The sequence below is a fragment of the Zootermopsis nevadensis genome, unplaced genomic scaffold, assembly GCF_977971745.1.
Source record: "Zootermopsis nevadensis isolate Lab colony 2312 unplaced genomic scaffold, Znev_1.0 Znev_ptg000015l, whole genome shotgun sequence".
In the NCBI taxonomy this organism is placed as follows: Eukaryota; Metazoa; Arthropoda; class Insecta; order Blattodea; family Termopsidae; genus Zootermopsis; species Zootermopsis nevadensis.
The window spans coordinates 3036679-3054029 of record NW_028259147.1 but is presented as its reverse complement, the minus strand read 5'-3'; the positions used below and the strand labels follow the sequence as shown (position 1 = coordinate 3054029).

Below are 17351 nucleotides of genomic sequence, written 5' to 3'. Positions count from 1 at the left end.
TTGACCTTGAACTTGTGTTACTTCTTTCAGCGCATGCGCAGAATGGTGACGGTCACAGATAACTTGACCGTTTCGGCTGCAGGCTCATTTCGCGCTTGAATTGGACAAAAAACAACTCGGAACTCTGAACTTATTTTCACAACCGAAATACATAGAAATAGTTTACGGCTTTGTTTTGTTGTCTACCTTCCGCCCACAGGAAACTCTGTTTACCGCAAATCCTTATCTCCCTTCAGCGAACCGATTACGTTACGTTCCCAATTTCGTGTCTCCCGTCTCAGCGTCGTGTGAGACCGTGTGTGACCATCACAATGGGATGCAAGCATGCTGTAGAACACAATGAAACAGACTGCACTGTTATCTAGCAACTGTCGGGTGACGGGCTCCATTTGGGTTTTGTTTCGTTTCAACGACTCTTTGTCACACACAAAGTAGCGAAGCAGAGTGGAAAAGTTGGTGTTGACCTTAGCCTTTTGTACTTTTTAAATTTGTTCTCTGCGTAACATACCTTTCGGGGATGGGTCGCGTCGAATGTTCATAGTTTTCCGACCTTTCGCCAGACATTACAATTGCCGTCTTCAGGGTGAATGTGTAGAGGCTGGGCCCAACCTTAGGAAATACCTGCAAAAGCCTTGCTGGGGACATCAAATTCTTTGTCAAGTGATTTATATAAAGTATTAGCCCGAATTATCATCACTGAAAATTGAAATAAATATATTTTTCGGATATGATTTTAAAAAGTTATTACAGGTAAAAAAATTTGTGTGTGTGTGTAAAACAATTCTTTATTTGTCAAGAAAAGTAAAGTAGTCTAAGATGGCTGTCTAGATTATGGAGGCAGCAAGGAACTCTGAAACGTCGGTAAACTTCTACCAGCCTACACGACGCTACACCCCAGAAGACAGTCATTTTAATAGCCGTCACCGTGAAAACCTCAAATCCTACTTAAAATAATCTAACATTTGGTTTGAACAGAACAGAAAAGTACACGCGTCCTTAACGAAATATTTCACGGTCTCGGTAGACATGTCGTAATGGTGGTCTTATCCATGCGGCATGTGTGGCAAAAGCGACCTCCTAGTGCCTAACTACGGCTTGAAATCAGGGTAAGGTAAAGATTTGCAGACGCTAGGTTTGCCGGATTTTTTACTGAAACTGAGTTCAGAAAGTGATCCGGTTCGTCAGACTTTATCGGAGCCGATCTGATAGCGAGAAATGGATCCTCTTAGCAGCCGAAGGAAAGAACGAACACATCATCAACTCATTCACCAGGGAAACAAAACAGTCTTTAGGGATCCATTCGTTAGCAAACGACACATTTCTATGTGATTGGTGAAATTTCAGATCCTTAGGGTGGCGAATATGAAGATGTCTGTCTTTTGGTGTGTTGTGTGTGTGTCAATATCAGATTTGATCAAAATCATTTGGTAGTGTCAAATGCTGTAGCTTGTGTGTGCGACCTTTTAATAATGCGTTAATATGAGCATGAACATGGTATGGCGTTTTGACTCTGAAATGCGCTGTTGTGGAGGGGGGGGGGGGGTTGTCTGCGGAGAGACGCTATTGAGGGCGGAGGGCGTCCTGAACGTGACCGGCAATTGTATGAGGCTTAGATTCGATTATCACAGCACCACAAAAATGTCGGTCACTATAAGAATTCTGCAAATGAAATTATTGCTTTCGTTTCCCAGAAAGAATAACTGAAAATTGGGAAGATTTAAAATTCTGTCCCTGGGAAAGAACAACAGAACTTAATTTTCAGCAATTCTCAGTGACTTCTGAGCTGTTGCCATGCAATCTGGTAGAAGTTTTCCAACATTTCTTAGGTGCTTGCTGCCTCCATCATCAGGGCGATGAGTAAGATGTGGGGTCTCTAAAACACCAGGAAGTTTCTACCAGACTACAAGACGCAAATACCAGAAGACATCTGTCTTCGGGGGGGACATACTTAAGTATGTGAGCCGGGTAGCTTAGTCAGTATAGTGACTGAGTGATCGGGGTTCGATACCCGACAAAGGCAGAGGATTCAGCTCAGGGGCCCATCCAACCTTATGTCCAGTGGGTACCGGGGTCATTTCCCGGGAGTAAGGCGCGGCCGGGGCGTAACACTGACCACTCACCCCTATTTAGTGCCGAGGTTAAGATGTCTTATACGATATTTCATGTTCTCACGGCGGCGAGTATGACGATGGCTGTGTACTCGGGTGTTGCGCCGTGTAGAAATTTACCGACGTTTCAGAGGTGCTGCAACGTCCAAAAAGACATTCATCGTCAAGTGTCTTATGATAAGCACGACGTGGCAAGACGTGAATGTCGCGGTTGACTTGTTAGCATTTTTTGTTTTATATCTGGGAGGTTCTGATTTTGAATGTCACCCCGGAAACCCGTGGTTCTGTCTGACGTGTTCGTGGTTTTCTTCAGTCCCCCTAGATATTTCCAGGGATAGTGTCTCTAAATAGGTTGAGATCGCTTTTTTCTACTTTCTTTCGATTTCATTAATGACCCTTATCATTAGACGCTATATGGACAGTGAGCTGCTAGAAATCCTTAAATAAATAATAAATCAAACATTGCATCCCTTGTATTTACGGACCAATTTCTCTCAAACTATGTTTCGTGAAACCCTGGAGTTCCGCCTTGTTTTGTTAGCAAGTTAACTGACTTTATCGTGTTTTTCCTCAGTCCCGCTTCGTTTCGTGTATTTCCAAGTTCTTATTCATTAATCACCCTCTCGTTCTAGGCTCTGTAGTTGCTGACGGCGTCGTTAAACAGAGCACAAATCAACAGTTTTGTTGTATGACCCACGGCGCATCTCGCCGCACCTCCAAACGCGGGGGCGGGACGCGGGCGTCGCGATGCTCCCGCTGCTGGCGTCTTGCCGCCACCGCATTGACTATCGTTCGTCCTAGCAGGTAGGTGCAGCCCGCTCGAATGTGTCCACGTGGGACGGAACAGCGCTCTCAGCACGTTACGTGCTAGTGTTTCTGTGAGAATGATGGAAATGATACGTTTTATTCTGTTTTCGATGAAACGTCTTCTGTAATTTTTTTACATTCTGCTCAAGTGCTTATTGCGATAGCATGATTTTCGGTTAAGACAAGTCGATCGGTCAAAATTCAAATAAAGCTGGTCATTGTTTAAATTCTGATTTTGTACGTATCACGAAAAACTATTTTCGGCTCTTGGAATCTATGGCAAATCTATCTATGTGATTTAAATAGAACTTCGTTTGTGGTAGTTTAAACCGACTGTTGTCCACCGTAACCCGGTTTTTGGTTTATTAAATTTTGAAGACCATTCTATTACAATGATCGCCGAAACCTGTGTACTGCGGATTGTAATTCCGCTCAATGGATATAACTTTTTGTCCTGTGTAGGCAGGGCCGATTCTTCGTGGAAGTCCTGCTAAATGTCCAAGTCTTTTTGTGTCAGAATGAATTCTGAGTCATAACAACTCAGGCAGATTAACAGTGACAACTGAAGAAATGTTAAATTTTCTCAAATCGTTTGATTTTTACTGTTCTGTAAAAGTAAAGGCTTGGCTGTTTGAAATCAGTTGGTTAGTATAATTTAACTAATAAAAGTAAACCGAATTTAGTAATCCATGTTCACCGCATAACCTGAACGTTTTTGTCGTAACATGATTCAGAGAATTTTAAGAACCGAGAATTTTTTGGTATCCGCTGCTTGAACATGAACTATGAGATGCTTACATAAATTTTTGCTGTCGTAGAAAGTGGCATACGCTTTCTTAATTTTATTGTATCACGTGATCGCGTGATGCGGGTAGATATAATTGTGCGTGTTTGAGAACTAAGCATGCCCAGAGAGTTCCCAGAGACATGTTTTTGCTCATTTATACTTTTATTAGACTCAGCTTCATTAATTCTTCGCTAGTTTCAGTGCGTCAAATGTATTGGTTTATTCTGATTTAAAATTTTGGTAATAGTATTTCTTCAGCGTCAGATACTCGCTTGTCAAATATTAAGATATGTGTGAGTGTAAATATTTTAATGTAAAATGTAAAAGATATAATGAGTTTAGTTTCGTATTTGATCATTGTTATGATTAGATTCATTTCAGACTTTCTTCCGACTCCGGGATTTCTAAACATCTGCACAGCTTTATATATGAATAGCAATTAATTTGTGTGATGAAAATATGACAAGTTCTTCATTAATTTTGGTCTTTTTTACAATTTTCTAGTTAATATTTTGGTCCTACCGCTGTATAGCACCAGAGGTAGAAATGACATTAAACAGCTTGTAAGCAAGATGTGAAACGTAAATCCACATTAGTTACTAATTTTTCGATTGTTACTTGGTTACTAATGACGTTTGTTCTATCGTTAATTTATATAAATCCACATTTTGCGGGTGTGTTATAAATTACTGGTATGTTTTGTGAGAAGTTTGTGTTCATTGAATTTTCATTGGTTTCCTAGAATAATGAACGAAAAACCAATACGCACCTATCATATAATTAATATGCAATAGTACTATTATAAAGTACAGTGAATGTAACATTACAGAACTTGACTCAAAGCTGTTTCGATTATAACATCGGACTGCTGTCAGACGTAACTTTTGGCGTGTGTGGGCGTTGTTTTGTTGTGAAGGCTGTGTTGTTTCCAGGCGTCTCTAGGAGTCGCTGTTGGCAATAACACGCCGCGGCGCGAGACCCAATGTAGCGTCCCTCCACATGGCTCAGTGCGCGGAGGGCTGCAACGTCATGAAGGACAAAGAACGTATAGCTCCTGTGAGCCTACCCCAGCCCACTTCGCCGTCCCATAGAAAGCCCATGAAGCTAAGGAACCTATGCACGAGGGCAGAGACCTACGACGCCCTCCACTTCAAGGTGGCAGAGGTGAGTAGATAAATCGTGTCTTCAACTTAAATTGTCATTTTCAGAAACCGTCATTTGAGACAAGTTGTTGTCGCATTTTACGTCATGAACGCTGAAGATTGAGGCAGCATGTTTCTCCAAAATGCTGGTTCTACCTGTAAGTCCACAAGGCGTCGGAAACCCAGAACAACGTCGACATCTTCTGTCTTCTCCCACTGCCCGTGATATATGCTAATCTTTTAGTAGTTTTCCAATCGCATGTTAATGGCCGAGTTATATGAGTGAATTATAACGAAAAGCACCAGTGCAGAAAATAAAGAAAATTTAAATTTGGGGAATATAGGACACTTTGCGATAGGGTTATGTTGTAGCAGCGCCATTTCTCTGGTTCTGTGAACTAGACCGCGCCATTGTGAGTTGTGAAACTAGCGTCACAGTGCGTTTGGCAACACGTGGTCAAATGTTTTTCTTCTTGTGTCCGTTATTTTCTTACGGTTTTCCAGGTTCGACGTTCGATTTTCGTTGTTTTTATCAGTGTCGAATATTCTCTACGTAAATGCTATAAATATAACAAGGTTGATCCTAATATCTGACAAGTGTGTTAAGTGTAGTTTTAATTCAGGTGCCCTATAATTTTCGTAGAGCGACCGGTTAGTGTACAAGAGTGACGATGGAACACAATGCCACATCTACTACGACTGGCCTCGTACTTCATGTAAAATACCCAGTTCTTTATTCTAAGTTCTTAAAAATTTAAATAATGTTTGTAATAATGTCATTACCGAAATCCGATTGTAAGGTAATGTTTCCTATTTCTTTGTATATCGTCACAAGGGATATGTGATTAATATGCATTGCGATTTAAGTATAATTTCTAAATTCTACTCAGGGAGAGTAAAATCATAAATTTGTTGCATCGTACCCCGGTCTCCCCTATATACAATCGTAAGAAAGTGTAAAGGAATTGGGTAAATAGAGAATTTGTAAGCGTCCATCTGCAGCCGCTCTCGGCTTACGGGCTTTGATTACATTTTGCATTGAGATGTAGTTTTTATCGTTTAAATTGAAGCTTAAATATTTTTTGGAACAGCTTATCTTTTTTTCGATTAAAGGAAGGGGGTGGATGGAGTAAACGTCTGTTTCCTGGTTAGAATAGACGGATTCGTTAATTGGAGACGCATTTGGTAATCCGTTTGGCAACATCGTGCTTGGATAAATTCGTTTCCTCTGTGTGATTGAAATGCGTGTGTGGCGGCGAATAAATCCTACTGTATTGAACGCAAGGAAAGGCAGATATAAATTGGGGTAGGATTTCGAACGTTGCTATCGAGCTGTAGCTAAGGTTTATAGATTGAAGTCAAGTTGATTCAGGAAAAGTATTTTCGATCCGGGTACGGGCTCTTGAACTTATGAGGCGTAACGTTCACAAAGAACTTTGTGGAAGGGAGCTTAATACCAAACACGTTTGCTTAATTTTAAATGTCTTGGAATGCAGTTTCGATTTTCCCAGTCAATTTCTCATTCCTTTGTATTTCATGTGCTAACAGTCTTACCTCTCGTTACTTTTTCGACCAAACGAACTCCGTTTTCTATGGCCGTCTGAACAGATCTGTATTTCTGTTTCGTGTTTACTAAGTTGGCATATCAAATTATTGGCTCATATTATCAGTAATGAGAATACAACTGTCTTATGGGATATTGCGCCACGTAGTCTGGTAGAAATTGACCGACGTTTCAGAGGTGCTTGCTGCCTCAGTCTTTGCCTTGACATGGAAAGGTTAGTAGCCTTCTGGTCTCTAACATTTTCTGGCATTTAAAACGAAGTTAAAGTGCACATTGCGTAGACTGATATTTGCGAAGTACAATCTAGAATTTTTGTCATTATTACTATGAGAAAAGTAATTTAGGATATTAAGTAACAAGGAAATTTGTAATTCATACAAGTAGGGAGACAATACATAAAGTACTTTGTTAGCTTCTTGGAAAACGTCAACTGGGAAGACCGGGAAAGAGATAGGAAAACAGTATTAAACAGGATATTAGATACGTAATGAGAGTGGGAGGGTGGAACGTGGAGGAAGCTGTCTCAAGATGGTGTCGGATGGCGCGCGAGCTTTGATAATAGCCGTCAGTGTCTGTGGACCGATAGTGTTCAAAGCTGTTACCACCGCACAAACAGGGCGAAAAACCACATACAGTGTGGCCATTTATGTTATTTTATGTGCTTTGTCGGAACATGAATGAGCTTTTAAGGGAAAGCCTACGCCACTACAGCAGGAAAATAATAAAAGACACGCGAGAAAGAGGTCATTTTGTATATTACAAGGAAATGGGCCGTGTATTAATGCGTAGTTTTAAGCTTTAAATTTTACTATATTTCATTTTACTTGCGTGTTTATTGTGATGTTTAATAATTAATGTAGAATTGGAAAAAGAAAATTATGAGCACACTTCCTGATTTATGTCGAGTTGAACAGAAGCGTGTGATGACGGCACAATCGTGCCGAAACATGTAAACATGTGGCACTGAAATATTTTGTTCCGTGTTACAAAATATAAATGTGTTGTTGTTGACGGAAGAACAATAATTCCTTATTAAGTAAAAAAAAAACACAAAAAACTGTACTTTACATATAAATGTAACAGTGAACTTGTAAATAAATATGTATGCCGTATAATCAAAATTATATAATATATTTTGAACTCTTTTAATAGTATTTTAATAAAAAATTATAACAACAGCGTCCTGAATTGTCCGTCTATATTAATCTAATATATTTTGTTTACTTAATAAAGTTTGTCTTGTTGATGATTATATTATATTATATTGAATTTTTAGATTAACATCGGCCTCTTCATAGCCACAAACCACCGCCTTTTTGCCTAAGATCCGCCTTAAAAATTATCCCCATCTACACCTAGGTCTTCCGAACTTTCTCCTTCCTTCAGGCTTCCCAATCAGAATTTTGCGCGCATTTCTTATCTCTACATTTGTGCTTCATGCCTTATTCATCTCTTGTTTTGTTACTAGATGATTTGGTAAGAGTAATGTTTATTCAAAGGATTGTAAATTTTAAATTCTTTTACGAGTTAACTGGCAGACACTGCTCCACTGTTATTGGCTCGCTTGCTAGACCATATTAATATCGGCCTAATCTAATGAACAACCTAACAACTAGTAAATCAAGGAAATGTAAACACTATAAACAATTCCCTGCAAAATTAAACGAGTCTCTAAAACAAACACTGCTGAGGGGTACAAGCTAAATTACAGAATCATCCATCAGTGCAGAGAGAGCTTATGTATGTAACTCACGGAAATAAACACAAGTTTGTATGAATTGTTAAACTTCACTCAAAATATGATATTCTTGTCTAAATAATGGAAAGGTCACGCCAACATCCTGGTGATATTAATACACGCTGTAGTCGTTTCAAAAGTGCAGAATTATGTTATCTTCAGTTAACAATTGATATTTGTTGTCATTATTATAATTCACTCCAAGTATTTTATCCTGTCGAAGCGTTGATATACATCGAAATACTTACACGTCTCAACAACACAGAAGACAGTCACTTTTACTGTTCAAATTTGTTGAATCTATATTATAAAAATTTGTGATTTCGTCGTCGTCAATAAATTACGTCATCAACAATGTCAACTATAAACAAACTCGGCATTGTTGTGTTCCACAACAATGCCGAGTTTAGTGTCTTACTCAAGATTTTAAAACGCAACCAACCCCCCCCCCCCCCCCAAATGAGGGGTTGGTCAAGTGTTTTAACCCTCCATTCGGAAGGTTTAGTTTAGTTTCTTACACAAGATTTTAAAACGCAACCAACCCCCCCAGAAGGGGTTGGTTGCTTTTTAAAAACTTGACCACCCCCTTCGAGGAGCTCCGGAAGGACCGTTCTGCCCTAGTAGATTATAAAAACTGTAAATTCGTTGACGATTATAAAGTAGTTTTCGAGAGACGTTTGGGGGGTAAGATTGGACACTATATTCGTGCAAATACTGAACTATTCTTCACGTAATTTAATTCAGTATTGCAAACTACGCGGCCATTTCAAGTTGGACTCGACTTAATCCATACTGTCGTTGGTTGGATAAGATAAATAGAGCATTGGTCCACGAGCTGCCTATTTTGGTCTTCAACCGCTGCAGTTGATAGATGTGACGATAACAATTACTCATCGAATTCGTTCACAATTGGGCGGGAGTTGGGCTCTGTTTGTGTTATCTCAAAATTTGTCTGATCTTTGCACTTGAATTAACGTCTGTAATTTTACTTTCTTGCTTTCCAAGTTGCATACAACACGTTATAAAAGGGGAAACTGAAATCCGAAGTTCGGCTTATCTGATTCCTCGTCGTCTACACAGCTGTGCACTGAAGTCCCACAGATGCAGCATTATATAAAGGGCTTGCAGTGACCGTATTGAACTTTGAGTGGGCCACAGCTCAATATTTTTTACGCTGTGGGCCGACTAAAAGTTTACATTTTGCGTTTTGTCTCTCCTTTATGAAAAGAAAATTACAGCCTCAACAGTTAAACGAAACCCACAAATAGTGGTCGCACGCCATAAGAACTGATAGTGTAGTCGGTATGTTTTTTTTACACCCAAGCGGACCGATTTTAAGTCCCTAGGGACAAGCTCACAATGCCCCTGCTGTGCTAGAGATGAAAATTTGGCGCATTCCATGGGTTGTGGACACTAGTAATAAATGTTTCATGCGGTCGTCATGGTAACAGTGTAGCTGTTCACGGTAGCACTTTAGTTTCGTTCCAGAACTAAATTACCTTGCAGGAAATGTAAATTTAATTGCAAGTAAGCAGTTATATTACTTTAACTCTGTTGTGTGTCTGTCGTACATACGAGTAACCGTGCAATTTGTATGAAAAAAATACCAACTTATGTTTGAAAGTGACGATTAGTATAATGAAGTTAAAAATTAACTCTTTACTGTAGAGTAATTAAGAGAGTTCAATGCATTTACAAATTTTACACTCTAAAATGTACTTCAGTATTGTCCTTCCATATATACCTAGGCCTTCGAGTTTTGTTCCTGATTGGGACTTAATTGAAGAAATTGTAATTTAGGCCATTTTTTTATTTACCGTCTTAAGTGTTCCACGACTCCCTCCTCCCATCGTACAACTGTTTTGCTCATGCAGGAGTAATTATTTTGCACGAATTAATTGTGAATTCACACTACAGACTTCACATAAATCTGTGCGTTTCTTAATTGGAAAGAAATATGTTTTTGCCCGCGTCATATTTTTATGACCCATTCTCACCTTTTCATGACAATAAGAACAAAAGCTCTGAGCCTGCAACGTCACACACTGCGCTAAGTAATGAGTTGCCGTCTGAAATATACTTATGGCACCCATTGAAACTTGTGATGATTTACAATCCCAGTTCAGAAGAACAAAGCTAACTTCGAAACTTTTCTGTTCGAAACAGCCACAATGATCTGAGAGGCGTAAAATCTGACAGAATGACTTGCGACCTCGGAGGACAATGCAGGCCGAGTCCTTCTGGTTACGTCACTTGTAAAGAAGTCGTTTCTTGTAGGCCTACGTGGTAACAAGTTCTTGTGTGTGTTGCGTATCTCGTCTTAGTCTCTTATATTACAAAAACAAATATCTGGAGCACCGAGAGAGCGGAATTTTTACCACTGACCAGATTTCAGACAATATTACCTTAAATTTAACTGGTACCTCTCATTCGTAAAGTTTATCTCCGTGCTGTGATCCACAGTACTTATTAAACACTTCGTCATGAAGACGTATTAGGAAGCGGAGATATACCTCTATAGCGATTAGCTTAACGTTTTACGAGGAAAGGGCTCCAGGCACTCTTTGAATATTAGTCTCTGCTGTACCTAGCGTCGGTGTAGACGCGATGGCTGGAAGAAAACTCTGGTACTTATTGGGCATTTTGGTCATTAATTCTGTTTCATGATAACACAAACATTTGAGCCACTCTGTATATAGCAACTGAAGAATTTTCTTTAGAGCCCTTTTGTGAAAATTTATATTTTAGAGCCCTTTTGTGAAAATTTATATTTAAAATCAAGACAACTGCGTGTCGGTTTGTGACCTCTAACTAAAGTGGTCGGAAGTTGATGGAACGCAAGACACCAGTGAAGACATCTGTCTTCTGGGTTTTTGTGCCGTGCAGTATGGTAGAATTTCATCACCGTTTTAGAGGTGCTTGGTGCCTCTATAATCAGGGAAAATCGCACTGTAGGCAGCACGTACCTGTGAAACGTCTGTAAACTTTGACCAGACCACGCGGCGTATCAACCCCGTCAAACTTGTCACCGCGAGAACCTGTAATTTCACCAAGATCCTAGTGTATGCTAAAGGAAATGAAACGAAAACTTGTTGCGAAGTAGAAGTCAGAGAAAGAGTGTTTGACTAGAAATAACTATGTATGTACTCACGCACGCCTTGTCACCAGAACACACAACAGAACCTTCCATAATTATTCAGAACGCTAAGATGCAGAAAATGCATTTGTGAGGGTTGTGTGCTGTTTTTGGATTGAACCTTTGACATGTCGTTAATAGGACAACACATGGACACATTGTCACTGTCTGGCATATTCGACGTGTGTGAAGCCTGTGGAATGACTCTCCCCCGATATATCACATCAAATCCGTTAACCTTTCCAGAACTATCGGATGTTATTTCATCACCAAAACATATTCTTGACGGATTGTTACTTGTCATCATCACGCGAGTCCATCACGTGACAACAGGATTCATATCCACGCATTTATCGTTGACTGTGACATGTTGCAAACAGACATCCATTCATTTGTTTGTGGTACTTTCGACTCATGGCAGGTTTTGACAGCCTGTAAAAGAAAAAATCTTGCTGTTATTCCACTGAGTATGATTTTTCTTCTGTAGATAAAAATAAACTATTTTTTGCTAATGAAAAATACAATTTAAGAATTTATTGCTCACTTTCTGGGTGTGTTCGACCTCCCCTACGAAATTAATGATGAACGTATGTCACATATTTGCTTGTGTCTAATGCGAGAACACGAAACACCTTCCCAACGCGAGAAGCCATATTAAAACTAAACTATCAGCGCTACTATCGGATGAAATAAGAAACTCTACCCGCACAATTAAAAATTCAGTTTTCCCTTTACTTTTTATATAACTTTATTTCTTTTTATAGTTTCGTCTTAACAGATGGTTATGAATTGTCCTGTAGGACAGCAAAGCGCCATTAGCACTACCATATAACAAATAAGAATAGAAAGTATTAAATGGTGAATATGTGTAAATTTAAAGCACATTTCTCCTTGAGGAGCTTGTAGTTGCTTAGGCAGTTAATCCGAAAGTTCATTACCGTGTTCACAAGTTCCTCTCTCCTGTCCATTTGTTCCAATCCACGTCCTCCTGACCTGTTTACTTGTGGTATATTTTAATATTATACCTGGGTCAAGACGTGTACAAGCTCAACCGAAAATAAAGCAGCTAACGACTCGTAAAAGAAAACTCTTTACTTTTGTTTTGAAGCACAGCCGGGCTTCCAGCTTTTATTTTCGCGATGAAGTCATTAATAAAATTTAGCAAACTTTAAAATATTTTACAAAGTCTGTTCATTCTAAATAAGAGCTTTGTTACCAAAATTACTAAAATTTCATCGTGGTTCTTCTCCCATTTACATATTTATTTATTACTATTTCCTGAATATTTTTCTTCCGAGCCAAACGGAGATAATCTTAACGGTTTAAGACATGAAACTATAGAATCCTCACGAACAAAAAGGGAAGGAATTTGGAGAGACTAAAGTAATGAGATTTAGAAAATTTTTATAAATATGAATATTTGACGTCTGTAGGCGTAAGAAGGCACGAATTACTTTTATATGGCTGCCAACCTAGAATATCATCTGTTGTGTTATTGTAGCGATAAGTCGAATCAGAGTAGTGGCCTCACTAACTGGCCTCGTCCTTTGACATGGATCCTGGGTTTAATCGGCACCCGCGTTTAGCCAGTCTCGAGGGTGTTTACATTACAACGTGTAAACCCTCCATGAGAGAGCTATATAATTTTGTAATTATCCTTTTTCGAGTTATTTGCACAAAGTGCAAAGAATCAGCACGCGGTGGATAGTGTGTACGTTTCTGTCTGTCTGTCCGTACGAACCATCATGGAAATTACTCCACGGATGTTTATTAAATTTGCTACCAGTACATACACATTTACGCTAATAATTGTCGGGAGAAGTTGATTTCGTTCTTCTATGTAAGATGAAAGTGAACTTAGTCGGGACCAAACTTTTCTGTGCAGAGAGTATCGGGGAGCTTCACGCTTTCTTATCCATGACGCTAGGTGGAACTGACGATCAACTTCACGTCCCACACGTTTTATCCCCAGGGAAATATTCCTTGGTACCTGTTTGATAAGAGATGGGTTTGAATTCCAGAGCCTATCTGAAAACTTCTGCCCCTCCAGGGTAACAAACCCGGGTCGTGAGACTATATAGAGTCACGAGAGACAAAGACTGAGTTAAAACGTTTCGGAACTTGTACTCTCTATAACATTTTTCAGTCCGTCACTGCCCTGGTGTTCCGTAGAAGGATCTTATTATTTCAGGAATATTCTGTACAGGAGTGTTAGAGTTTTATGTCTGTATTAAGGGTTTCAGTTGCGAAAGCGCTGTATGTCTGAGTAGAAGCAGGGAACTGCGTTGCGACGCGAGGCTAGTTGTTAGAAAGTGCCCTCTGTTAAAATTGCTCTCCGCGAAATTAACATAACCCAATAACACGCAGAGAATGCATCTGCGTTTGACTCAAAGTACAGATTACCAGTCCACTTCACCATAACAGTTTGTAACCATAGAAACAAAAGCACTCCCGTTTGGAACGTTTATTAAGTTAAACAGAAAGCAGGATATTTTGTAACCAAACATAAACACAGGTTTCACGAAAAGAGAGTTAAATAAAATGCCCTACTGCAGAGGTTTAAAAACTTTATTTACGTAGTAGAATTTGAGGTTTTTACGGCTATGAGTCCGAAGATGGCTGCCTTCTGGGTTGTAGCTCCGATTATTCTGGTAGAAGTCTACAGCCATATTAGAGGCCCCTGCTGCCTTCATCATCAGGCTTCCACCCATCCAATGGGTACCGGGGATCCTTTCCCACAGGGTAAACCGCGGCCGGGGCGTGATGCTGACCACTCACCCCCATCTAGTGCCGAGGACAAGAATGAGTAGGAGCTATACCACCTCTCCCCCCAAGCGCCTACATGGCGTATAGTGGGATAGCTTTACTTTTAAGTATTATTATCCTCGATTTACTCAGGCAAACACGCTTTCATATACTGAATGAAGGAAGCTTGTATGTATGAGATGCTGGAAGAGTAACATTGATTTATCTTGTACTGTTTCATCATTAATACTAAGATATTTCGTTTGATTATAATTATATCGATATGATATCTGTTAGCAAATGTGACAGTTCCCGAATTTTATATTTTTTAAAAAAAAACATAAAAATCATGAAACAAAGTCAGGCCTAAGAGATTTTTAAATTCGTTATCCTATAAAATTCTAGTTTTGAAGGCTATGAAGGCGCAGGCTTATGTTGAATTGTTAACAAATTCATGTTCTGCGTCCATCACTGTATTAGGTGCTCCGCTAGAGTGTTCTTTAGGTTTTTTGTAAAAGGGATGCATTGCGCTCAAGTACGTTGCTTTAACCATTGAGGCTGCATATTCTACCCTCAGTCAGAGGAGACGTGTGCTCTCAGTTCGCCTTCACCCCTGTCAATGTCAGTCTCCATCCATCTTCCACGGTGTGATTTCTGTTGTAGTTCCCACATTCATCTTGGCACGTACTCCTATTCAGACGCCTTAAGAAGCCCATTCGTTGCTTTATGCCCGGGAACCTGGAAGGGAAGTCGTCACTCTTGTATTTTATCACATTTTGCATGAGTTATTTCATTTCTGTACACATGAATTATACGTCCACACGTAGGTTTACGTACGAATGCACGTGATTTGAGCAGGGGTTAGGAGGTAAGTTTCATATGACATGCAATATTTCAGGCACCCTGTGACGAATGTTACGATCCAAGAATTTCGTAATCTTTTTTGTGAATCCAGCAGGTAAACGTAAATACTTTCCCTGTCGTCCGTTTTCGGATGTAACGTTTTGTAAGATATTCTTGAGAACGTATTATGGCTACCCTATGAATAATTCAGTAGTTTCGTCTTCCCACGTTCTTGTGTATATATTTTTAGTCACCTTGTGGCTCTTACAAATTAAAGGATTTTGTAATACAATATAGCAAAGAGACAAGTAACACTGCATTTTACGCACAGAATTGGTTTCGTGTGATTCTCTCAATAAACTACGTTTATTTCCTAATAACTTTGGTTTTCTTTGAGGTACGGACTGAATGTTGTGTTATTCATGATCTTCAAGGTCAAAGGGTTGAATTTTCAGTTTTCTCTGTGTGTATTACGCAGCGGGTGACTAAGAATATAATTGTTGTTCGCTCACTTGTCTATTTAGGAAATAAAATTATTTCGTAAATTTTCAGATAGGTTACTAATGCTGCTTTCAGATATCTCGAGACCTTTTCTGCGTCATTCATATCACATGCCTGATGACGTCAAAAGAAACTGTGTAATGCAGAATGGGCTAATCCCTGCTCCCAAAATGTGGTGGTCTTGTTTGAGAACACTGAACGATAAAACAAAACCAGAAAAGAAAACGTGAACATTAAATTAAACGCACTGTTGTTAAGACCGTTCAGATTTATATCTCAGTTAATTCCGTCTAAAATTATAACCTATAACAATTATCGATTGTTATTTAACAACTATCTTTCACTGTCGTGAGTTACACATTTTCAAATATTAAGACAGTTTGAAAACCATCCCAAACAGTTCGTGATAATTACTCTGGCGCTGTCATTGGATGTCGAGTGAAGGAGTCGTGGCTTATTTTGCTTTGTTTCTGAAGAATATGCCTCGAGGGACCACGATAACACACAATTCCTGAGGTCTCTGGTCCAGAATCGAACCTAGGATCTCCGAAATAAGGAGTGCTGGAAAGTTGGAGGCCCTGTCAATTTTTATGTTGTGGGTGTTTGCTTTGTCTGAGTATTTATTCATTTGTTTGTCGTGTTCGTCATGCGCTTGGCTTCTTGTTTGCACAGATTCGAGGTACTTCAGATTACATTGTTAATACTGCACGAATGAAAATTTTCCGCCGTCTTTAACAGGAAATATCTCCGATAAATACGTACTTCGTATCAGCGATGCGGGCGGAGGACGTATTGTGGATGACGCATCCCGCCGTGCATCCACTTGATCTGACGTTCTTTCCGTCCGCACACACCAGCAGTCACGTCAGTGATTGCGGCCTACCTTAGAGAATTCACGATTGTGCAGGTTATTTACCGTTGTCTAAGAATGGCGAATGAGGAGGGATGTGAAAGGAAGCAGCCGTGACCTATTTTAAGGCGCTAGCCTGAAGTGATTGACAAAAACAGCGTAGGCTTACACTCACTCCCAGCACACCTGTTTGGCCTGGTGCATTTTATCCCTGTTTCAACGAAGCAGGTGAGACCTAATGGGAAAGTGACTTTGGATAAATATGAAAGGGAACTGTTGTGGATTTTTATCATCCCAGAGATATCAATGGAAACCAAGTACAAATTGTCTGTGTGGGATTACCATTTTATAAGCCGAGGACCAAACAGGGGGCCCCTTGACTAACAAACCACAAAGTCACGACGTTCGGAGTATTTCAGGGTTCCAAAGGAAAAGTTCTTGGAGTTTATGAGATCTGAAAGTCTCTTGTCGAAGCAGTGTTATTTTAAGATGGGAGAATACCCACGTCATTTACGAGTTTTACTCATACGTCCACCATGTTGGTTGTGTTGTGGCTCAGAATTATAAAGAGTGGATAACTGCAGAGAAAAAAATATTTTCGGGATGTATTTTATTCAAAATTTCTCATACTTCTTAAGTTCCGAAATTTTATGTCACAATCAGAATATTCGCCAGGAAACGTTGTTGGAATGGAGCTGAGCAAAATTTTAGTCTAGCTGTGACAGCCTCGAATAATTTGTAACGTTACATGGTTTTGTAAACTTCTGCACGAAGCTTAGCGGGATAAATCCTCGTCATACTCGTAACTGAAGGGTAAAATTTCATGCATAAATATCAGTTTGTAGCTAAGTTTCTCTCCTGAGACAGTCATGTTTTTTTATTAACATTCGTAGCTTAGTATAAAGTTCGTCTTTAATTTATTCCTCGCGAGACTGGTCCAGCGACCAGCGGAGAAGTGTCCACTGCAGGCGGAGTAGTCAGTAAACCGGAAACCGAAACAGGTAACTGAGAATCGTAAGAAGGAACAAGCGCGCTTAGGGGTGAACCACAAAGGCGGGTTTCGTTAACGCATGGCGGCCATGTGCCATACGTTGGAGATCAGTCGATCTGACGTCAGGTGGATTTTGGGC

The 17351-nt window shown here is 39.7% G+C and overlaps 1 protein-coding gene across 6 annotated transcripts in view; it reads left to right on the top strand.

Moving 5' to 3' along the window:
• The window catches only part of Nos (Nitric oxide synthase), a 101991-nt gene that overhangs the window by 24007 nt on the left and 60633 nt on the right, over positions 1-17351 (top strand). For 2 of the 6 annotated variants that reach the window (XM_087349057.1, XM_087349060.1), the window contains exons 2-3: positions 2741-2912; positions 4635-4866. The exons of 2 other annotated variants lie outside the window; for them this stretch is intronic. In XM_087349057.1, the coding sequence (XP_087205183.1) occupies positions 4702-4866 (165 nt within the window). In that variant the 5' untranslated portion in view covers positions 2741-2912; positions 4635-4701. Of the gene's footprint in view, positions 1-2740; positions 2913-4634; positions 4867-17351 lie in introns of those variants that run through there. 2 more of the 6 variants (XM_087349058.1, XM_087349062.1) reach the window with 2 other exon arrangements.